Consider the following 24,297-nt stretch of genomic DNA (forward strand, 5'->3'; position numbering starts at 1 on the left):
TTAAGCCCTGCATTGGGCTCTCTGACAGGGAGCCTGCTTCCTCCTCTCTCTCTCTGCCTGCCTCTCTGCCTGCTTGTGATTTCTGTCTGTCAAATAAATAAACAAAATCTTAAAAAAAAAAAAAAAAAGAATAAATTCCTACTTTAGGAAGGAGGTTGGACCAGATGACTTTGATCGTAATTACTGCATTAACTAGTATCCGTCAGGTACTTATTTACATGTCAGTCACATAAGAGCTCAGTGCTTGAAATACAATGTCTCATTTATTTCCTGCATCATCTTACTTTGTCTTTAGGTTAGGCCTCTCAGATGAGAACTCTAGTTCTCCCCATTTTACAGAAGAAACTGAGCTTAGAGATAGGAAACCTCAGTTTCCCTAAGGCGACACAATTCTGATAAGTAGCAGAGACAGAATTCAGACCCTGGACTTGCTGATTCCAGAGCCTTCACTCTCCCCACGCAGCCCTTCATGTCCTCTCCTGCTCTAGCGTCCTCAGTGTGGAAAGAGATGGGATCTGGGTCACGTTTGTTAGCAGTTAACCAGTCAGAGAGAGGATAAAACTCAAGAGGGCAAGGCCGGGGTCATTTTCTTGCCAGTACTTTGCTTAACATTTGGGACCTGTATTGCAGAATACTGGAGATAGGCAGGGAGTGAAGGAGGATGAAACAGCAGACGAGCAAGAAAAAGTCCTGCTGGGACCCTTTAAAAATTGACTTAGAGCCCTGCAGCTCACAATAGGCATTCTTTGGGGAAAAGAAAAAAAATTAGGAAAGAAGGAATACTGTGCAATGAGCACGCTTTGCTGCGGCCAGCTATACATATACAGTGTCAGACAGGAAGCCAGCGAGTGAGAAATCCTTTTTTAAAAAATTCTTAGCAAGGCACGGAGAATAGTTCATGAGTTGCAGGGTGATGTGCCGTCCCCTCTGCCCAGATGCCTTCTCCATTTACCAGCTCGAGACCCACCCTCTGAACTGCCATAGCGTTTTGTACTTGGGTCATAGTACTGTCACAGCCTGCCTTTTATTACAGCTCATTTCCTCCATGCTTTATCTTCCTGAACTTGATTTCGAGCTCTTTGAGGACAAGGTTCACATCTTATCTTCCTTTCCTCCTTCTAGCTCTCCCCATTCTGTGAAGTTAAGCATATTTGAAAGCAGATGTTGTTACGGGTCACATCCTTTGGGTGAAAATGAGTGAACGCCTCAACCCTCACACATCATCTTGTGTGTAGGGAGAACACTGGGCTCGCACGTGCATTGTTAGCTTACACGGGTTCGACTTTCACCATCTGGAAAAAAGATGGAGGCGAACAGTTCCAGATCCTGAGGGATCCCACCCACACTTCTGCTCAGTTCCTGTGTGTCTGGAGTGAGTGTGAAATGGGCTCTTCTTTGTCTCTGCTCTTTCACGCCTGTCATGTGCCTCTCGTAAACATCATCTGGTGCCTGGACTGATTTTCATGCTTAAAGATACAGTACGGCTTTTCGGGCTGTGGCCCCTGCCCGAGCCGGCCACTTCTCCAGTGCTGCTGGCGGAGGACGACTACAGACGATGTCAGGGGTGTGGGGCTATGCGTGTTTCTGTCTCTGCGGGTGGCTTACAACTGACGTAAGTGGAATCATGAGGTTCCCCTAGACTCATTCCTGTTGCGTTGAAAGAATGTGTGATCGTACGAGTGTGAGAAAGAGAGAAAATCATGGGCAAGGGATTGAGCTTTGTGGAGTTACGTGACAAGAAGACATCTGGAGAGAACAGTGCAAATGTCCTTTCTCCATCCGAAGATTAAGGGAGGTCATACATGTAATTCAGGAGACGCCCATAATAAGGAAAAGAGAAAAATAGAACTTTACGAAGCAGGTTGTTTCTTTGCCTGCTTTCAGACAGCCCTGTGGCCGCGTTCTCAGGGGCATCTCGGAGTCGGAGTGCATTCACTAACGGAAAATAGCAATGAGCACTGAAGAAAAAAACGAAATTGTGTTCGCCGTATTTTGTTTTAAAAGTCACAGGAATGTGAAGCATACTTCTTTTTGTTTCCTTACCATTGTCTACCCAGTTTATCAAGAGTTTTATTATGTAATACTTCTCTACAGCATCATTTTTTTGACAGTGCAGATACCTTAGAGTAACAGAATAATAATTAATCCTGGTGCCTCTCTGCTATCCCTTGTGTCATTGCTGTCATGTATCTCACTTATACACAGGCAAGTGTATACACACAAGCATGCATCGTAAAATGCTTCTGCTGCTGCTGCTGCTTCTTTGGACTTGCTTATCCTTTATCTTTTTATTTTAGCCTGGTGCGTCGATCTCCAAATTCCAGTTTTCTCACCCCTCAAAACAATGTAAGACCTGGAGCTCCTGGTCTTGTGTTAATAATTCTGCATCAGGGGTGCCTGGGTGGCTCAGTGGGTTAAGCCTCTGCCTTCAGCTCAGGTCATGATCCCAGGGTCCTGGGATGGAGCCCCACATCGGGCTCTCTGCTCAGCGGGGAGCCTGCTTCCTCCTCTCTCTCTGCCTGCCTCCCTGCCTACTTGTGATCTCTGTCTGTCAAATAAATAAATAAAATCTTTAAAAATAATAATAATTCTGCATCAGGTTTTCTGGGATATCTTCTGATCTTTTCAATATATAAAATCTAGTTATATATTTTTTTCTATTAATCTTTGAATATCTTTTCTCTCTCCTATTGTTCCATTTCTTTTTCTGGCATACCAGTTATGCACATGTTGTACTGCTCTCTTTTTTTTTTTAATTTTTTAACTTTTTGACCCCCTTGACACATTTCTCCCACCCTCTTCATCATCCCCTTTCCCCTGCTTTTGACAAGCACCATCTGTCCTCTATATTTATGAACTTGGTTATTTTTTTTGTAATTTGGTTTTTTTTTGTTTTTTGTTTTTTGTTTTTTGTTTTTTAAAGATTCCATATATAAGAGGGGCACCTGGATAGCTCAGTCGGTTGAGTGTCTGACTCTTGGTTTCGGCTCGGGTCATGATCTCAGAGTTGTGAGATCGAGCCCTGTGTGGGGCTCCTGCTTGGGATTCTTTCCCTCTCCCTATCCTTCCCCCCTACCTCTTCCTATCCATTCACAGATGCATGCAAGCTCTCTCTCTCTCAAATAAATAATTTGTTTTTAAAAAAAGGATTCTATATGTAACAGAGATTACACAGTATTTGTCTTTCTCTTTTTAACTTATTTCATTTAGTATAATGCCCTCAAGGTCCATCCATGTTGTCACAAATGGCAAAATTCCCTTTTTGGGGCCAAATAATATTCCACGGTGTGTGTGTGTGTGTGTATATATATATATATATATATATATATATTCCACAATTTCTTTATCTATTCATACATTGATAGACACAGATTTTTTCCTTGTCTTGGCTATTGTAAGTAGTGCTACAGTGAACATGAGGGTACATGTAACTTCAAGTTAGTGTTTTCATTTTCTTAAGATAAATATCCAGCAGTGGAATTACTGGATCATAGGATAGTTCTCTTTTTAGGTTTTTGAGGAACCTCCATGCTGTTCTCCATAGTGACTACAAAAGTTTACATTCCTACCAACGGTGCATGACAATTCCCTTTTCTCCACATCCTTGCCAATACTTCTTATTTCCTGTCTTTTTGATATTAGCCATTCTGAATGATGTGAGGTGATCTCCTTGTGCTTTTTTTTAAGATTTTTACTTGTTTATTTGACAGACAGAGATCACAAGTAGGCAGAGAGGCAGGCAGAGAGAGAGAGAGAGGGAAGCAGGCTCCCTGCTGAGCAGAGAGCCCAATGCGGGACTCAATCCCAGGACCCCGAGATCATGACCTGAGCCGAAGGCAGAAGCTTAACCTACTGAGCCACCCAGGCGCCCTCTCCTTGTGCTTTTGATTTGCATTTCTCTGAGGATTAGAAATTTTGAGCATCTTTCCATGTATGTATTGGTGATCTCTATGTCTTCTTTGGAAAAATGTCTATTCATATCTTCTACATTTTTGAAGGTTTCCATTAAAATAACTTAGTATGGTGATTTAATGTTTGACTCTTTCATGCAGTGTTTTGTCTCTAGCTAGAGAATCAACTTCCCAGTGGAACCAGCTATGCCCAGTACTTCTGTGTGTGGTCCATATTGTTCATTGCAGTTACATCTACGTAGACACTCAGCAAATGGTTGTTGAGTCTAATTACCATGGTTCATTTGTAGACAGGTGAGATGAAAGGCAAGCCACCGTGATGAGGACGGGCAGTCCTCAGCATGTTTTAAAACACTGATAAAACACTGGACTTTGGAATGAAAGTAGGGAAAAGAGAGATGACAGCTTAGATATCAGGTTTCTGAAATGCCTTTTTATGTCCTCTTCCCCTTTTCATTTCTCTCTAAAATTAATAATATGGGAACTAGAGGCTGACTCTGTGCCAAGATGACTCTCAAATGATTTTCTTTTCCCCTTATCAGTACTGAGCCCACTTACAATGTCCTTTCACACTTTGGCCTGCTCAGAGCCACTACCCTCCAGCATGAACAAGGAGGTGTTGCTCATCTCATCCTACCAAGAGTTTCTTCCCTCCTTACTCTCCAGGGGTCTTTCCCAGGAATTAATGAAACCAGTCAAGCCAAGAAGAGGTAAAAAAAAAATTATCAACACTTAGCTTTTTTTTTTTTTTTTTAAGTAATCTCTATACCCAGCATGGGGTCGAACTCACAACCCCAAGATCAAGAGCCACGTGCTCTTCTACCTGAGCCAGCCAGGCACCCCAGCACTTAGCTTTCAATGTAGTAGATCTTATCAGTGATTCTTCTCCTTAAAACTTAAGTATTAAAATATTGGTATCCTCCTGTTCCAGTACAAGCACTATGACCATTCTCTTGTATTTGGTTAGTGTTTTACTGTCTTCTGTGTGATGACACAGTTGTTTTTAGAACAATACGAAAGTGGGGATGGAGCCCTTACCTTTTGTTGTACTACAGGCTTTTGTCCTCCAATGTAAGAACCTAGGGAGGGATTGATCTCATCTAGAGGCTTCTGTGGTCATGATTAAGCTTGGAGTATGGTGTGCCTTAATGTGCCACTGGTGTCTCAGAACATCTTACCAATCCTCTCTGCCTGAGTTCTGCTAGATAGGTTCCTGCCGTCCCAATATAGAACTGCATTTTACTAAAGAAGCAGTATTATTTGTGGTATTTAGATGTAGATGCAAAGCTGCTTGGTGGTACTACATTCTAGGTAGCATTATGGATTTCAGTCCACTTCTGTGGGCTGCTAGCGTGAGAACCTTACTTATTGTATCTGTAGAAAAATTCATTGTTAAGTTTAGTGCTTAAACTCATGAAACATGGCCAGTTTAAGGTGTGAAGAGTGTGTTTTGACTAGATGAAAAAGTGATGTCCTGTTTGTTATCTTTAGGCTCCAGATCAGTTTGATTTTAATGATGATCTCTGTTGACCTGGGACTGGATTCGGAACTTTTTTGACCTCCGTGAGAGATGTAACCAAGAACAGAACTCTGGCAGATCCCGGAATCCTCTGTCCTTGGATAGGGTTGTTGTTGAAACCAACTAGTCTCCATCCCCTGCAGTTCCAGAGCTGTGTCCCTAAGGAACATCGCTATCCTTGAAGTGATACTTTTTTGTTCCCGCTTAGACTCTCGATCCTGACATGAAACTAGCAAGTTTATTTTAACCCACTCTTATCTGTAGAGGTGAACTCTGAGTCCTGGGCAGTAGAGCTTGTTTCTCAGTGCCAGAATGGAAAGCCAGGCCAACTCAGAAAGCCCATGTCTTCTCACAGTCAGGACTTTGGACTAAGATGAGCTGCTTTTATCTACTCAGCCAGCATTTATGAAGGCTCTGCTGTTACCAACCACAGTGCTTAGCATCGGAGACCCAGAGATGAATGTGGCATAGAATCTACCCTCAGGGGCGCCTGGGTGGTACATTCGATTGAGCGTCCAACTCCTGGTTTGGCTGAGGACACGATCTCAGGGTTGTGGGATTGAGCCCCACATTGGACTCTGTGCTCAGTGGGAGTTGGCTTGTCCCTCTCTCTCTGTTCCTCTCCCTGCTTGTGCTCTCTCTCTAAAATAAATAAAATCTTTTTTTTTTTTTTAAGATTTTATTTATTTGAGAGAGAGAGAGAGAACATGAGAAGAGAGAGGTCAGTGGGAGAAGCAGACTTCCTGCCTAGCAGGGAGCCGATGTGGGACTCGATCCTGGGAGTCCAGGATTGTGACCTTAGCCGAAGGCAGTCACTTAACCAACTGAGCCACCCAAGCGCTCCATAAATAAATAAAAACTTTAAAAAAAAAAAAAAGAAAGAAAAGAAAAGAAAGGAAAAAGAATCTACTCTCAAGGAAAATCATGATTGAGGGAAAGAGGCAGACAAGTAAAAAAAGGACTGAATTAAGTACTTCGGTAGAAATGCCCACAGGCCCCAGTACTATCACTGAGAAGAGGGTGATTATCTTGGCCCAGAGAGCCCTTAGCCTTTCTTGAGTTTACTTGGCCCAAGCTGTGGGTATTCAGCCCCTCCAATCCTAGAAGAAATGTCTCTGATTTTTACAGAATTGCTCAACAGGATCAACATAAAGAATGGTAACAGGTAGTCCAGGTTAGAATTAGAAATCGCTGAGTCGTCGGCAGTATAAGCCCTTGTTCTAGTTTGGAGAAGGGCTTTCTTTGCTTCAGGGAGTCCCAGCAGGTTCAGTAGTCACTAAACTCCTCTGACTGGTACTGGTGTCATTTTCCCATTTCTCTGCATCTTTGCAGTGTCACTGCTGGCCAAGCCTTTGTTGGCCCAGAACCTCTGACTCAAGGTCTTCAGAACAGAAGAGTTACACTTCCTTGGAGCCCCAGAACCGTATCTAAGCACTGTGGAATCATCAGCACGCCCCAGATTTGTTCTTCCTATTTCAACTATTCACGAACTGGGTCACAGAAAAACTTCTGGGAGAGCACTACAAGCCACAAACTTGTAGATCCCCATCCCAAAGGACACTTATTATTGCCTCTAGAGAACAAGACGGGTGAGGTCTCAGACAGTTAATTTATATTCATACGAAAGAGCAGTGAGGCCAAATTAGATGCCCAGAGGATCCAGTTCTAGAAGTTGTATCTTCAGGGGAGGGAGGACAATGTGACAGCTTCCTAGGAAAGATAAATAAAGGAAGACCACTGTCCAGATGTGTTGGGAGGGTAGTACAGAGGCTTGATAGCAGGCTAGATTGCCTTTAGAGGAATAGACATTTTGTTAAAAGATCTTATTTATTTATTTGAGAGGGAGAGGGAGAGGCAGACCCCACTGATCAGGGAGCCAGCCACAGGACTCTATGCCAGGACCCTGGGACCTCGACCTGAGCCGAACACAGATGCTTAACTGACTGCCCCACCCAGGCACTCCAGAGAAATAGGTACTTTGATTCTGGTAATTACAACTGACCCTTGAACAATGTAGAGTTGGGAGCACTGGTCCTCAGCACAAATCCACATCTAACTTCTGACTGTCCCCGAGCCTTATCAATAATATAAATGGTGGATTAAAACATATTTTGTATGTTATATGTATTCTATACCATATTCTTACCATAAAATAAACCAGAGAAGAGAAAGTGTTACTAAGAAAATCATAGGGAAAAGAAAATACATGAACAGTACTGGAGTGTATTTATGGGAAAAAAAATCCATATATAAGTGGACCCACAGAGTCCAAATCTGTGTTGTTCTGTGGTCAACAGTATTTTACTTTTTGATTGGTTTGAGGGATTTTTTTTTAATTTTTATTTTTTTAAAGATTTTATTTATTTATTTGACAGACAGAGATCACAAGTAGGTAGAGAGAGAGAGGAAGGGAAGCAGGCTCCCTGCCAAGCAGAGAGCCTGACGAGGCGCTCGATCCCAGGACCCTGGAATCATGACCTAAGCTGAAAGCAGAGGCTTTAACCCACTGAGCCACCTAGGAGCCCTGTTTGAGGGATTTTTAAAAGAAAAATTCAAATAGGACTGAATTATAAACAGCTTTCTTCATTAAAGTGTGGCCATAAATTTGTTTCTTTGATCTTGTAAAATATGAGTTTCCAGCATTTTACCTGTTAAGATTTCGCCTTCATCACCCAAAGTATTTTTTCTGTTGCCTTCCTCTTACATCAAGTTGGCCTGTTGGTTTATTGGGGTTATCTTAATCTCACGTTCGTTGAAACTCTTAATTGTTACTATTCCTAGGTCAGATTACCATTAGATTTGCTGAGAACTAAGCACTAAGAAATCAGTAGTGCTTTTGTTTAAATTCTCTTAACAGGTACTTTTGAATGAGTTTTGTTGTTGTCATTGTTTTAGATGGTTGTCAAAATAGCAGAGAACAATGAATTATTATTGATAATTCCTGTTTATTCGGTGCAATTGATGTTAGGCTGGGTTTAGGGCTCTTGAGGGCCTTAAGCTCTTTGCTTTCTTCTGATCTTGTGGTTTTTATTGCCCTCTACATGACTCAGATTTTAGATTTCCTTTTCCCGTGCCTCTTTGTTGGTTTGGTACTTTTAACTCAGTGTTCTCTGAGGTACTCACCTGGGTTTCTGCCGTTGTCCTCAAGGTCAGGCCATCCATCACCTCCTGGTCGTTTAACAGGACCATTCTTTGTGATCTGACTATATCTAGTTTCTTAGGTACAGGATTTTGGTATTGATTCTTTTTTTAAATTCAAGTGTAATTAACAATACAGTGTTTGATTAGTTTCAGGTGTACGATAAAATGGTTCAGCAGTTCTGTACATTACTCAGTGCGCCCCATGGTAAGTGTGCTCTGGATCCTCTCTGTGTTCCACCCCTCCCCCACCACCTCCCCTCTGGCGACCCCTCTGTTCCCTGGTTTTAGGAGTGTGTTTTTTTGTCTCTTTTTTCCTTGTGTTTTTGTTTAGTTTCTTAAGTTTCACATGTGATTGAAGTCATATGGTATTTGTCTTTCTCTGTTTGACTTCTTTCACTTAGAACAATACCCTCTAGGTCTGTCATCTGTGTTGTTGCAAATGGCAAGATCTCATCTGTTTTTACTGCTGAGTCATATTCCTGTGTATGTGTGTAGTATTGATTCTCGGCTGCCTTCTGTACACACCCATGCTTAGCAGCCTCCAACCTTCTCATGTCCCCTCAGTCTGCACTTGAAGAAATGTCGTTCCTCTTTCACAGTGCACTTCACGTTCAGTGGAAGGGGTCTTCACTGACTTGTCAGATGAACCTGGGCAGCTGGAAAGCTGACCTTTTTAGTTCCTCATCCTTTGCTCGTTTATAACACATGAGTCACTGTGCTGACCAAACGTCAGCTGTGGCATTCGTAGACCTGGTGATGCCAGTCAAACTGGTATTGTAATTACATAACTTAATGATATACAGATAAACCATAATGAGCAAAAGAATTGTTCTATGAAAACTAAGGTTCACGAACACTTTGGAAAGCCTAATTAGGTAAAAAAGGAAAGGAAGCTGAATCGGGTTTGGGCAAGATAGCTGTAGAAGACTAGAGGTGGAGGCTCCTAACATCCGGAAGGAGGACGTACTTACTGCTTCGCGGGGTCTGAGTCTCCCTGTGCTTAGAGAAACTGATGCATATGGGTGACTTCAGTGCAGGAAAAGTGGCACGCAGCTCTGGTCAGCAGGAAAGATCTTGCTGGCCCCAAGTCTTCTGATTTTCGCTAGTCTTTCGACGTCATAGGGCACATAGCATGGGGCTCTCTTACTGCTCTGCCCCTCAGCCTGACCCAGCCTGTAAGCATACTCTGGTGCCCAGTCTGTCTCCCCTCACTTCTTGGCTGGCAGAGGTGTTTCCTTTTGTAGATTTCTCTGGAAAGACTCTCGGGAACAGTGTTTCCCATGCTGTCACTCTGGCTCAGCAGCCCCCTAGGAGCAGTTCTTGGGGTGTACTTCCTCTCTTTGGGAATTATGTAGGTAACTGCATCTTTTTCTGCTACCCCTGAATTTTACTATGGGAATTTTCAAGAATTTGTCCCTCATTTATGTGATTTGATCTTTTTGCCTGGGTCTGGCTTGGCGCTGACTGTTCTGGGCCAGCTTTTCCTGGGATGCAGTGTCCCTTTCGTACGTGGATACTTTTGTTTCAGAAACATCTTGAAGGAGATCTTCCTGGAATGTTTATGAGCAACTGTGCCTGTTTGTTCGCCACAGTTACAGTTCTCCTTTCTGTGCACGCTGCGGGCTTTGGCTGTCTTTTGGAACTCCGTTTGCTCTCTCTTCTGTTGAACCCCTTTTCTGTTTGATTTTATGTGCTTTTTTCCATGTCCCTCTGTTTTATTCCTTACCGTGCTTTCCGCAGTATCTCGTCTCCCTTTTGTTCCTTTTTGTTTTACCCTCGTTTCGGTTTGTTTTTCCCTTCCGCTTCTTCCCTGAGCCGTGCCAGTCACGCCTCTCTTCTCCCTGTCGTCTTCCTGTCTCTCCCATGAGCGCTTATTTTCCTGCTCTGAGTTCTTGCCTCATGGTTTTCTTTTTTCAGTTTTGCAAAAAAGATTTTATTGCCGTTCATCGGCTCTGTGGCAGTGTTTTCCGGTGTTTAGTCTTATCTGCCTTTGGTTTTCCAGTTTCTTTCCTAATTTTTTTTTGTTGTATCTTTGTATCCTGTGAAGATGTCATTTTTATAACTCCTCTTTAAATTGGTGAGGTTTTTGGGGACTGGCTGTTTGCAGGATGCTTGTGTAGAAGAGGTGCCCAGTCTGCGTTCCTCACTGGCTGCCGCTGTCCATGCTTGAGGGTCCTGGGTGAATTCATCTACCCCCTCTCTCTCTCTCCCAGCAGAGATGGGCATCTGTGAGGCGAACATAGCTGCTTTGTGTGGTTTCCCAGGTAGTTCCAGCTCCAGGTCCATGAAGTTCCTGCCTCTCAAAACAAGGAATCTTTTCGGTCCCAGAGAGCACGTCCTTTACCTACAGGAAGTCTATTTCGGCAGGTCTTTCTCCCCAGCTCCCATGTCCCCTCTCTGTAGTATCCTTTCTTCTTTTCTTTCTCTAAAGAAAAGGAACCTCGTTTGAACTCCCCGCTTTTGACAGCTTTTGTGGCTGTTTTAGAGTCTGGGAGTTTGGTTGTCTTCCAGCTTTGTTGAAAACAAGAGTTTGCATTTTTGTTTCTCCTTTTCGCACTTAGAACACATCTTGAATGGAATTTTAAAATTATGATTTCATGATGCAGTGTTCAAATCAGAAATCTTAACTGACATTTTCTATTAACCAGAGGCTGGTCCCCATGGTAGTCTGTATTAGGCCTTCTCCTACACCTTCTCCTTCCAGCGTCCACTGCCACACTGCCGTCCACCTTCTAAGCACCTAAAGCCCAGGAATATGCTACTCAGACTTACGAAAAGCCTTTTCATTCAGTCAGCGTGCCTCCTCCTCACTGGGCAGTGTTCTAGGCCTTGGGATAGAGCATGGAAGAATTCATACGAGATCTCCGACAAACCAAAGGCAAGTCTTAAAATGCTTCCATATGGACTAGGGGTGTGGCGTGGTCAGGGTAAAAGACACAGTTTGGGAGTTTGAGGCCTCCTGGTGGAAAGGATGTAGAACGTGAGCTCCAGAGGCAGGCCGACCTAGACTCAGTGCTCTGTGCTGCTACCGATACATGTGACATCGAAATAGTTGATCGACTTTTCCATATTTCACTTCCCTTGTATATGAAGTGAAGGTCATATTACCTACTTCACATGGCTATTCTAAAATTAAAATGAGTTACGTATGAAGTGCTCGTCATACGGTAGATGCTCAACAAGTTCTACTTCCCCCATGAAGGAATAAATTATTCCCCCACGAAGGAATAAAATACTAGGAGGACTGGTCAATTTTATGTAATGTAAAGCTTTCCATCTTCATTTTGAGTAGTGTTAAGCATATTCATGTGGTTGTGCTACCCTTCTGGATCCAGAATTCTTCATCTTGCACAACTGAAACTCTGTTCCCATCAAACAAGTCCCCGTTCCCTCCTCCCCTCAGCCCCGGCAACCACTGTTCTACTTTCTGCCTCTGGTTTTGGCTACTGGGTAGCTCACATAAGGAAGTCATGCCGTATCTGTCCTTCTGTTTCTGGCTTATTTCACTTAGCATAATGTCTTCAGGGTTCGTCCATGCAGTAGCAGGTGTCCGAGTTTTCTTCCTTTTTAAGACCAAATAATATTCCTTTGTATGCATACGTCAGACTTATCCTTTCATGCACCGATGGGCACTTGGGTTGCTCCTGCCTTTTGGTTATTCTGTGGATAATGCTGCTGTGAAGAGAGGTGTGCAAGTATCTTTTGGAATCCTTGGTTTCAATTCTCCTGAGTATATGCCCAGTGGTGGAATTGTTTGGTTATATGGCTGTTCTTCTTTAAAAAAATTTTTGAGGAACCACCACATTATGTTCAGAGGCTGATTTCTTGATGGGAAAGTATAAAAACGGTGTAGTTCCCTAACAAATAATTTTAAGATCAGTCTTGTTTAACATTTTGTTAGTTACCTAAATATGAGCTTTTTGCTATTAAATCTCCATTTGCATTAAGTAATGAAATAATTCCTGTTGTATAAAATTTAAGAGTGCTGCATGAGTGTGTCTGTGTAGACAGAAAAGTGATTTGTAGGGGGCGCCTGGGTAGCTCAGTGGGTTAAAGCCTCTGCCTTAGGCTCAGGTCATGATCCCAGAGTCCTGGGATCAAGCCCCGAGTCGGGCTCTCTGCTCAGCAGGGAGCCTGCTTTCCCCCCCCACACACCCCCGTTCTCTCTCTGCCTGCTTGTGATCTCTGTCAAATAAATAAATAAATAATCTTTTTTTTTTTTTTTTTTTTTTAAGTATTGTTAAAAAGAAAGAAAGAGGGGCACCTGGGTGGCTCAGAGGGTTAAAGCCTCTGCCTTCAGCTCGGGTCATGATCCCAGGGTCCTGGGATGGAGCCCCACATCGGGCTCTCTGCTCAGCGGGGTGCCTGCTTCCTCCTCTCTCTCTGCCTGCCTCTCTACCTAAAATCTTAAAAAAAAGAAGAAAGAAAAGTGATTTGTAAAGCCCCATGTAAGCATACATACTTTGTGTTTAAACATATGCTTTTTTTTTAAGATTTTATTTACTTATTTGACAGAGAGAGAGAGAGAGAGAAAGCGTGCGCACACATAAGCAGGGGGAGGGGCAGGAGGGAGAGGGAGAAGCAGGCTCCCTCCTGAGCAAGGATCCCAATGTGGAATTTAATCCCAGAACCCCAGGAGATGCCCAACTGACTGAGCCACCCAGGTGTCTCTAAACATAAGCTTTTAAAGGTTTTATTTATTTATGTATTTAGAGAGAGAACATGCAGTGGGGAGGGGCAGAGGGAAAGAGAGAATCTCAAGCAGACCCCTTGCTGAGCATGCTTTCATTACACTTCCTCCCTGAGGCCAGAAGATGTACCCTGGTTATGTCTTAATGCGTTCCCTCCACTTAACTCTGGGCAAAAGACAGAGAACTGATGTGCCCAAAAATGCACAAACGCACAGACACATCTTTTATCTTGACTCTTTGTTGCCTACAGAGTAAATTGACGCTCAGATCCTCCACGGTTCAGTCTAGATGCTAGACCCGTGTGTCTTAGCTGGGGGTGATTTCGCCAGAACATACGTGACCATGTCTGGAAGTATTTTGGATTGTCACAGCTGGAGAGGTGCTCCTGGAACCTAGTGAGCAGAGCCCAGGGTTGCTGCCAAACATGCTACAATGCACAGGACAGCCCCGCCCCCACCAGAAGAAAATTATCCGTCCCCAAATGGCAGTAGTGCCCAGACTTTAGACCCAAACTGCCTTGTCAGCATTGTCTCTAGCCTCTTGGTAAATCTGCCATTCCAGCCAGACCCTGATGTTCCTTGTACCCTACACCAGCCAAATTGCTTTCTCCAGTGCCTTTCACCTGACATCCTTCTCCGATGGCAGAGCCCGGCTCAGTCCTCCCACCATCTCAGTGAACACGTCTGGTCTCTCTAACCACTGCCCTCTTCCTTCTCAAACTGCTCATTTAGTGCTTACTTAACAATATGAGGTGGTACCTGTGGTCTTTCCAGCATGACTGAAAGCACCATGAAGGCCATGTTGACAGGGTTTGACTTGAATGAGGAAGTCCCACTCCTGCTTACAGAACCCCGTGGATACCTTTGACCTGACCCTCTGGGGATTTCCGTGGCAGCCCTCCTGCTACCGTGGAGCACAGTGGTTGAGTCAGCACTGCGGCTCTGCTGGCACACCGAGATTCACCTTTGCTAGGGAGTACTGGCTAGATGGACCCAAGCCCAGGTGTGAGCCTGGTTTCTTACCTGAGCTCTAAGAAAGGGATGAGGACAAGTACAAAGGAATTTTGCATCCGGTGGAGCCCAGGCGGAAGGTCTGTCTTAGGAACCCTGGGAGACATCCTACTGGGCAGGGCTTGTTCTGCCACAGCTGCACTGACTGAATGCATCAGTGAGGATGATGCCAATACTGGTAATGAAGGCCATCCCAGTTCATTCAGAAGCTGCTGTGGGCAGATGCCAGGCCAGGTGTTTGATACAGGTTATCGCATTCAGTCCTCACCACAACTCTGGAAGGAAGCTGGAGAACTGAAAGGATAATTTGCCCAGGATCATCCAGCTAACAGAGAGCAGAGCTGAAATTTAGACAAGGTCTGTCTGACTTCAGAGCCTGTGCTCTTAGCCACCACCTCCCTGCCTTGAGTGTGGCCAGGCAGTTCAGCTGTCACTGCTCGTGGAAGAGATCCGTGTTAGGGAATGCCAGGGTTTGGGGCCATCTGCTTGGGCTCACTTGGGAGGTCGATAACCCAGGGGCTCAGGTGTCTGTTGGGAATCAGGAGCTGGTGTCGGGTCCGACTGCTGGGCTGGTGCCAGAGAGGCCATGAGGTCTCATGTGCCCAAGCCACTCATACCTTCACTTCCCTCATGTGGCCCATTTGGGCCACACCCCAGCTACCACATGGTGCTCTAACCCTTCTTATTTTTACTTCCCCTTTAGGTGCACTACATCCTTCAGGAGGTGGTGATGGGTGGGATGGTGTTGGAAACCAACATGAATGAAATCGTCGCTCAGATCGAAGCTCAAAACAGGCTGGAGAAATCCGAGGTGAGTCACGTCCGTCCTTTTGCCCTGGCCGGTTTGAAGAGCCTGGGGCAGAAGGGGAATGGACGCATGTGTTGGTTTGTGTTGCTGGGGAACCTTAGACATGTTTACGGTCCTCTTTCTTCCTTGAGTCCATCAGAACCAATTGATTTGAAGGCCAGTGCTGAAAATAAAACGTAAGAATTAAGGCCAAAAGTGTGAACGGAAAAGTCAGTTGGCTCAGGAAGATGAACAGCTCCGGGCTTGGGGGATTATGGCCCATGTTTGTGGTTTGTCATTCCTCCCTTCAAAGCTTTGTGTATCCTGGAGGGAGCCAGAATGCCCTTCTCTGGTCCCAATGTGGTTTCCTAGTGCTATGGCAGTCCAATCTCCCAGTGGCCATTTCTCATGGTGGCTTTCAGAACCTCACAGATGCCAGTTGCCTTATTTCCAGTTAGCCTTCTCCTCAGCTGTAGCAGAGTTTGGCTGGATTTGCAAATAACATACCCCAGCCCATCCCCACCTGGTGCTCACAGTAGGCGTGCCTGGCTGGCTCAGTTGGTGGAGTGTGCGACTCCTAATCTTGGGGTTGTGAGTTCAGGCCCCACATTGGGCATAGAGATTACCTTAAAAAAAAAAAAAAAAGCTCACAGTTATTTCCATCCTACCCCTCTGAGGTCTCTCCATCGCCTCCATCAGCCTTCCCAGAGAGCAGAGGCTATGGTCATAAACCTTCACGTGTGGCAGAAACAGCCGAATAAGTTACCACTTTAGTGAGTTGAGTGTCTTCAAGAGCTTCTTGCTTCTTGTAACAGAACTTGATCTTGCAAAACCAGAAATTCCTCTGTCCATGAGGCTTGGCCGTCCTGCTGAAGAACCTTTTCCAGACCACAGTTAGAGTAGCACGATAGTTCTTTTAGGGAGGCAGGCCGGGAAGCTTCCAGGAATAGTAAGTGAGTCAGAGGCAAGGGGTTTGGAAAGCAGAAGAATGGAACATGCTGGACGAGAGTGGAACTGGAGTCAGTGTCTTGAAAGCAGTCAGTAAGGAGGAAATGGTTCTGAGAATCTTGTTGGCTTCTCCCCTTCTCTGTGCACTGTGGGAGAGCCAGAGGGGAGCGCCCACCATGGACGCCTTCCCCTGTGTTTGTTACCAGCCTTTCCATGGCTGTGGGTACATCAGACCTCTGTCCTTCTATCTCGCTGCCACATGATATTTCCAAAGCCAACTCTTACTCATCTCACGGTGTTAGTCAGCAAGCATTTGGCCCTAAGCTCTGAATTTCCTTTTCCTTGTAAGAATTTCCCTGTGATTGCACTAGTCTCTAAGACACAGTCTGTTCAGGAAAGGTGTTGTGTTGGAGCCTGAAAAGTGCCCCCCATACTATGACTCAGTTGAACCGTCTCAAGTGATTGCAGCAAGCATTTATTGAGCACCTGTGGCGTGCGGGCGCTCTTCGATGCTGGGGCTACAGCGCTGCATATTACACAACCCCTTCAGGAGTGCAGAGTGTGGGTCCCTACCCCACGGCCCTGTCACCCTCGGGATCATCGTGCTGGCTACCTTTGGGGAATAAAGAGAAAAAATCAAAGCGTGCATTGTGTGTGCTCAGTGTGGACACTTTCCAGATCTCTGTCACTTTTGTTTCTTAGTGTTGGGCAGATGACACTGAGCGTGTGTCTCATGTCCCTTCCCATTTCTCCTCAGGGTGGCCTTTCAGCAGCTCCTGCCCGGGCCGTGTCTGCTGTGAAAAACATCAATCTACCGGAGATTCCTCGGAACATCAACATTGGTGATCTCAACATCAAAGTCCCCAACCTGTCCCAGTTTGTCTGAGGGTCCATGGCTACTGAACTGCAGTCCTTGAAGCAAGCCAAGCCAGTCCTGCCACAGAGCCCACTCTGAGCCTTAGAAGGGTCAGGCCCCAGGGTCCTGCCCCCTGCTGCTGTTGGGGTGCTGGTGGAGTTAGGGGTGGGGGGTGTCTCAGGTTCATGGCTAGCATTGGCTTGGTTTTCACATATGCCACCTGCCGGCCTGTGATACATGTGGCCACTGCAGATGTGGGAGGACCCTGGCTTCCTCTGTGGGGATCTGCGTGCCCAACCACTCATACCTTTACTTCCCGCATGTAGCCAGTTCAAGGGACCAGGCGCTGTCTGGGGGCCCATCTGCTTCCTAGAACCCACCACTAGGACATTCTCTGCCTAGAGTCTTCATCCTTAGCACCGTCAGGCTTCAGAGGTCCTGTGGCATTCACTCTTGCTGATGAGGTGCCGAAGCTAGAACAGGGCCAAACCCTCAGTTAGGATATGTGGTCAGTGGCAAACAAGGGCCGAGTTTGATGAGAACCAGAGTTGCCCTCAGCTCTGTTAGGGTTTTCATGCCCAGAGACCTTTTTATAGGCAAGTTTCCTGGTTCCCACCGCCTTCAGAATATGTTTCCCTCACTGCCACAGTCCTAGCGCTGTTTGCACAGGACGCAACCCAGATCATGAACCTGGTGCATGCTAGTAGGGAGAGCACCCCCTTCCCCATGGCTGTTGCTCCAGCACAGCCACAAGGCCCTTCACCAAAGTGGGGAGCCCCCACGTCTGTGGAAGGCAAAGCTGACAATGTGTGGAATATCTCAGATGTCTGACTCTTTCCAGGTTTAAATACATTCTTCTCATGAGGAACAGACAGATCAGTTGCTGTGTTGTAAGTGATGAGTTTCTCCATACAGGAAAGCCACTGCCTTCTGCGCCTGCTTGTGGAGCAGGAGAGCCTGAGCTGGGATTACTCTCTTTCTAGAACTGGCACGGGGAAGGTTGGGGCCACGGGAAGTGTGCTAGCTGAGCCTGGTGGGAGCGCAGCATCTTCTCCCTCGTGTGGGAGGAGCCCCTCCCTGATCTCTGCCTCTGGGCCTGCGCTGTGCCCCCCCCAGGTGACATCCTCCCATGGAAAGGCGTACATTTTCACATGTCATGAGTCTTTATTTCTGTGGTTAACTTAGAGCTCAGACTGCACCTTAGAGTAATGCCTCTTCCTGCACTGCCTTGGGGGCCAGGACTCAGGACCTTAGGGAGCTCACTGCATTGTCACGGCACAATCTCCCAGCCTGGGGGTTTCTCGTGCCTGTGGGCGGGGGCCCAGACTGTTCGCCTGTCTCCTGCTGCTGCTCCTGCTGCTGCTGCTGCTGCAGAGCCCGTCTTAGATAGGACCGCCATGCTCTGTGCTTAGTGCCCAGTGTTCCCCAAGCCTCTTCTTTTCACCCTTTCAGGCCTTACCTGACCGCCTCGGAGACAGGGGTGGTGATCAGAAGGTTGGCCCTCTTCTGTCCGAAGGAGATGGAGGTTATTTGATGTCACCGCTGATGGCATTCTTTGAAGGCTTAATTTTTTTAAATGGGCATTTCAGGATATTCACATCCCTCTCTCACATTTGCTGAATGTGGAATAAGAAAGGACGAAAAAGACTGGTGTTTACTTTACACATACTGTAAGGTGGTGTGAGCGAGATCCTTCCACAGTCCTTACAAGAGACATTATTGGCTCCGTTTTGCAGGTGAAGAGAATAAGACTCAGGTCAAGTAACCTGCTTTTGGTCACACAGGGCTAAGAATTGAGACTCTGCTTGCCTAAATCCGAAGTCCATTTTCTTCACTGTTCAATGGCTTTTCCAGATTTAATCCTCTTTGTTATACATAAGGAAGCAGAGCCTGGTTTGCTCACAGGGCCAGTGACAGTGTCATAGAGGGCAAGCACTGGAGACCCCATATGTGCTCTGTTGTGCTGATGAGGGAACAGTAGACCAGAGTATTAAGTGTTGTATTGAGAGTCACAAAGCTAGAACCTAGTCATTTTTCTTGAGTTTCTTTCTTCGTTTTGTGGTTTCATATATTACTTCAGGACAGTTGGATGTCCTGCATTTCCCGGGACAATCTTCCAATGTTCTTAGCTGCCAGAGACCATTGGTTTCTGCTCTGTTCCCACAGACTACTGACGGGTCCCATAGACCCCCCCCCAGCAAGTCAGCATCCCAGTCCCCTCCCAGACAGCCTCTAAAAGTAGCCTAAAACTTCAGCTTGTTGTTTTATTGGAAAGCTCCATCCCTTTGGACAAACCACAGTAATTGTTCATTAAGTACTTGAGGTTGCCTGCAAATCCAGCTAGACCTATTGCTTGCTACCAGCAAAACCATAAATTTCTTTTTTTTTTTAATTAAAAGGAAATTGTATGCTTTTTTTGAAGAAGGATACAGATTCTGCTGCTTGAGAGATGTGAGTTTTGAAAATAGGGACTGGGTCTAGATTTGGGAGTTCCTGGCCCTACACAGTTTACACTGAGGGTTTCCTGAAGTGGACAGAGTACTGGGTTTCCAGTGCTCACTGCCCCTAATTAAAATCTGAAATTCTTCTGTTACGCAGTTTCTAAGTGCCTGGTGCATGTTAGACTCAGCTTCTTGATCTTGTCTCTGCTGAGGAGCTCTGAGTGCCCACGTTGAGTGACTAGCAGTCTGAATTTGTAGTGACTCGAATTGGTGGCTGTGTTATATGGGATATTTAAAGGACAAAAACCCATTTCCTACCGCCAGCAGCCCCCATCATGCCCTTCTGGCCATGCTCTAACCAGCCTGTCTTAGTTCAAGCTGCTGTAACAGAAAGACCGTAGACTGGGTGGTTGAACAAACATCCCTCACAGTTCTGCAGTCCAGTCAAGGTCAGGATACCAACAGATTTCATGTCCAGTGGAGGACCTGCTTCCCGTTTCAGAGACTGCCATCTTCTTGCTATGTCCTCACATGGCAGAGAGAGAAGGCTCTGTGTTCTTCTTCCCCTTTATAAGGGTGCCAGTCCCATTATGGGGCTCCACCCCATGACCTCATCCAAATCTAATGACCTCCCAAAGCCCCCCCTAAATACCTTCACTTATGGGGATTAGACTTCCATATCGGAATCTGGGGGACACAGACATTAATCCATAAGGACATCTAGCTACTTACCTTTCCTCTTGGCCTGGTCACAGCCCTTGCTTGTTACATTGAGGGTTAAGTTGGGATTTCTTGAGTCTTCTCAGTCCCTGTTACTCAGGCCTCTGCCACTTACAGAGCCAGCCCTTCCCCTCCACCCCCCTTCCATGCAGCCACCCTAGCAAAGTGCTCTCTGGCCCCAGCCCCACCAGAGAGCCAGGGGAGCATGCCGGCTAAATCCTGTCTCATGGACCAGCCTTTTATTTTTATTTTTTCCAGGATTGATTTATTTACTTGAGACAGAGAGCGCATAAGCTGGGGGAGGGGCAGAGGGAGAGAGAGAGAAGCAGACTCCTGGCCCAGTGGGGAGCCCACCGTGGAGCTTGATCCCACAACCCCAGGATCACAACCCAAGCCAAAACCAAGAGTCGAACCCTCAACCGAGGGTTCAGCCTGGGTTGACACCCAGGCACCCCTGGACCAGTCCGTAAGAGGGGGGTTTCCTTAGTGTAGCCATCTGTCTGCGGCTTCCCAAATAGGATGCATCAGTGGTGCCTGAAGATAAAAATCGGAGTGAACGTGATAGCCAGGATGGAGAGCCGCTTCGGTACGAGAGAGACCCAGAGGCATTGTCGGCTCCAGCGGACGCCTGCTCTTCAGCTTCCCACGCCTTCTGCCCCTGCCTCCCAGGGGTGCCTGTCTCACTGTGCACGTGGTTCATCGAGTGCCCACACTCCCCTGTGTGCCACCTGGCTGTGCTTACGAGCTGCCAAGTGGCTGTTCCCCTGCTTGAGACTTTGCCCTCTGAGCAGCATGGGAGGGCTCCCATCTGTTGTCTGGCAGACAGTCAGCAGATAGCAGACAGACCCCCTTTAAGAAAATAGTTCCATGGAAATGATTAATCTTTTCTAAAAGGCACATTCTTTCCTATTTCAGTGAATTAATGTTCTAAAAAGGAAACATACTCATGTAGTTCAAAATTTAAGACTAACAGAAGGCTGTTCAGCCAGATTGCCACCCTGTTCCCACAAACCACGAAGCCCCTATCTCTGATAGCAACAAGTGTTTCCAATTCGAAGAATTAAGAAATAAGGCCCCTGGATTTTTATTACCAAAACCAAAAGTGTTCTCTTTCTGTGCGAGGTAGGTTCCTTTCGACTTGGGTGATTGGCCTCAGCCTGTTAGAGCCATGCCACCCTCTGGACAGAGGAGGGGCCTCTCAGACCGTCCCACATGAAGTGACTCCACTCTTCTGCATCCCCACCCTTGCTCCGCACTTTGTTTTTCCATGGCACTCTAGCAGACTGTATATTTGGATTGTAGCTCCTGTCCCCTGCTAGGATGTATGCCCCCCAGGGGGGCGGGGTCCATCCCCCATTTGGTGCTGTGTGGACAGTGCCTGGTGTGCACTGCTCAATCAGGAACTGTCGAGTGAGTGATGGTTGAGGCAAACAGCAGTTCCTTCTTACGAGAACGCATAGCTTGTGCTCTCCGGGGCCCTGTGCTCAGTCCTTTGGGAAGGAGAACCAGGCTAGCGGTGTTGGGAGCAGCAGGAGGGGAGGGACCAGGTGATGGCCTCCGGAGGCTGATGGAGAGGAGAAAGGCAAAGCCGATGACTGAGGAACCCAAGTGACAGGAGGACCGGTGAAGGCATAACTTGAGAGAGGAGGAGGTATTTTGAGAGGAAGAGAGATCCAGAGTTTGGATGTGGACACATTAGACTGGAGTTGCCTGAGAGTAACTGGGGCAGAGGTTCACCAGCCAGCTGGGAGCCTGGGAGTGGGCAGGAGAGGAAATGGGTTGAAGCTGTGGGAGTGAGCAGTGTGGCCAAGAGCGGACAGGAGGGGTGCGGACACAGCCTGTGGGCAGGGGGAGGGAGAGGAGACTGTGGAGCAACCTCACCTCAAGGAAGGGGCCTTTAGGGTAGAGACCAAGGGGCAGGGGACTAAGAAGGCGTGGCTGTTGAGCTCACAGTTGTTCCCAAGTGAGGCAGCGCAACTAGGGAACTTGAAGGATGATTCCAGCCAAGTGGCAAGGCGGTCATGTAGGAGTGAGTGAGGGTTACAGCCCTGCCCTGGGATGCCCAGATCCTGCAGAAGGTCAGTGTCTGCAGCCAGAAAAGCAGGAACCAGGTACTCCTGCCCCGGGGGGTGTTGGGGGTTAACAGAGAACTCCTGTAGACCATGAAGGGCCCCCTAAACTCAGACTGCTGTCATTGTGGGGTGTTTGGCAGACGGAGTGGCAGAAGATGCAGGAAGCCAGGAGGTTTTGCGGTGCTGGGAGGGAAGCCAGGATGGGCCTCCTGAGAGAGGCTGCTGGCCTGGCCCAGAGGTAGAAAAACTGGGGGAGGCTCTGGAAAGCAAAGCTTTTCGTATAATGAGGAGCAAACTTCTCTGATTGGTAGGATGTGAAGTGTGGGAGATACAGCCCGCGGCTCCCTCCCAGTCTGCAGGGAAGATGAGAGGTGCCGCAGGCACAGTGGAAGGAGTCCTTGTTTGGCCAGGACTGGGGTAAGTGCTTCTGGCCAAGCAGGCCTGGCCACCTCCCATGAGAACTGGGATCTTTGGGCATTTGCTAGAGCAAATCTTACAGTGTTATTCAACTCTGACATCAGCCTGGCCTCCTAAGAGCACTTGGGAACAGGGGTGCCCTCCTCTGCCTCCTAGGATTGGGCCACGGCTTCAAGAGAGCAGGTTGAAGGTTGTCTTCTGCATTGCTGAAAATGAGCGGCCCTTTGCAAACTCATGACGTAAGGCACAGCTGAAATGATAAAAAAGAAGAATAGGTGAATTTCTAAGACTGGGGTCCATTGGTCCTCCAGATTGAGGTGATCCTCAAAATATTTACCCACCAGCGTGGCTCAGGCACTGACTGATCAGAGTGGAGGCACCAGACAGAGAGTGGGGATGTTACCGGTGGTCCATGTTGGTCTGCCTCCAGGAAGGACCTTGCCTCTCCAGAGGCAGCCGAAGAGAGAACCCAGGAGGCAGCCACTCCTTTTCCAGCCTGGGTGCAGCCAAGATAAGACCCTACATTTGCCCGTGTGGCCTGGTGAGTCAGCACGCCTCCTCCAGCATGGAGCGGTGCAGCGGAAGGAGGCCGTCCCACGTCCCGTCTCTGGACGCTCACAGGCACACAGGGAAGCTGGAGGTGAACAGGCAGCCACAAACCCAGGCCACTGCCCCACAGCCAGAGACCACTACTCTTGCCCTGGCAGACTGGGCGGGAAGCTTTCCTCCAGCCTCTCTGTTCTGAGCACTGCGCCTTGAATGCCCTTCCTTTGACTCCTCCCCAAGCCTCCCGGTAGCCCCAGCTGGCTGCAGGCCACACGAATCTCACTCAGGCAGCCTGGCATGAGGTAGCTACAAGCCTGGGAAGTAATCCTTCCTTGCTAGGGAAACTGAGGCAAGCTAAAGTTTTGGGTTTTTTTGAACTGCCAGCTGCTTAGCCAACTTTCCTAGAACTTCTTTGTGTGGGTGGGAGCTTCTTCCCCAGCACCACTGGGAGGAGACTCCCGCTCAGATGCTGGGCTGGAACACCTTGGGGCGTTCTCTGCCGAAATTCCTCTTGTGAGTGTGCCAGCCTCCAACTGCCTCCTCTCCTGCAGCCGGGCCCTCCTGGGCCCTCGGAAGTGCCGACCAACCCACCAGCTGTTTAAAGTGCGTAATGATGTTACAGCATTGGAAGGAAACCCCAAGGTCCAGAGTCTGTGCCCAACAGGCAGGTACCAGGGCGATGCTGCCTGGCAACGAGCAGCACCTGGCTCCAGGTGACAGCCCAGAGGGGGCCTCCCTGTCAGGCTCAGAACTCTTTCCTGTCAGCCACCTCGCTCCCAACTCCCAGCCCAGCCCTGTGGAGCTGCTCTGGGCTCCTGTGCCCCCAGAAAGGCCACGGACCCAAGGTCAGGCTGGGCTCCCCGGGGCCTCCCAGTTACCTCTAGCTCCCGTGTGGCCTCACAGGTAGTGCCTTTGTTTTGAGACGGCAGTCCCCAGCCTCACCCCTCGTTGAAGGCTCAGGTGTCCCAGCCCCTGTTTTCACCCTTTCAGAGCCCCCAACACTAAGCCCCCTCTCTGGGAGCCCACTGCCCACCTGTCGCAGATACTGACAACCAACCATCCTGGACCCCGCCGATCATCCCCACGTCCCCGCACCCTTATCCCCTGCCTGGACACCGTCACAGCCCCTCAGCTATTGATCTACCTCTCCTTTGCCTCCTCATGGCCCGTTTTATCACCCAGCAGCCAGACCTGAACCTTCTGAAGTCTTCATCAGACCACAGAGCACCGCCCTGCAG

General features: G+C 47.5%; 1 protein-coding gene across 2 annotated transcripts in view; it reads left to right on the forward strand.

The window, feature by feature from the left end:
- Positions 1 to 22,467, forward strand: part of AP3S2 (adaptor related protein complex 3 subunit sigma 2) — a 56,549-nt gene extending 34,082 nt beyond the window's left edge. For both annotated transcript variants that reach the window (XM_047738654.1, XM_047738655.1), the window contains 2 exons: positions 14,976 to 15,083; positions 16,765 to 22,467. In XM_047738654.1, coding sequence (XP_047594610.1) covers positions 14,976 to 15,083; positions 16,765 to 16,893 — 237 coding nt within the window. In that variant the 3' untranslated portion in view covers positions 16,894 to 22,467. The remainder of the gene's footprint in view (positions 1 to 14,975; positions 15,084 to 16,764) is intronic.
- Positions 22,468 to 24,297: the final 1,830 nt, after the last annotated feature.

The sequence above is a fragment of the Lutra lutra genome, chromosome 7, assembly GCF_902655055.1.
Source record: "Lutra lutra chromosome 7, mLutLut1.2, whole genome shotgun sequence".
Taxonomy (NCBI): Eukaryota; Metazoa; Chordata; class Mammalia; order Carnivora; family Mustelidae; genus Lutra; species Lutra lutra.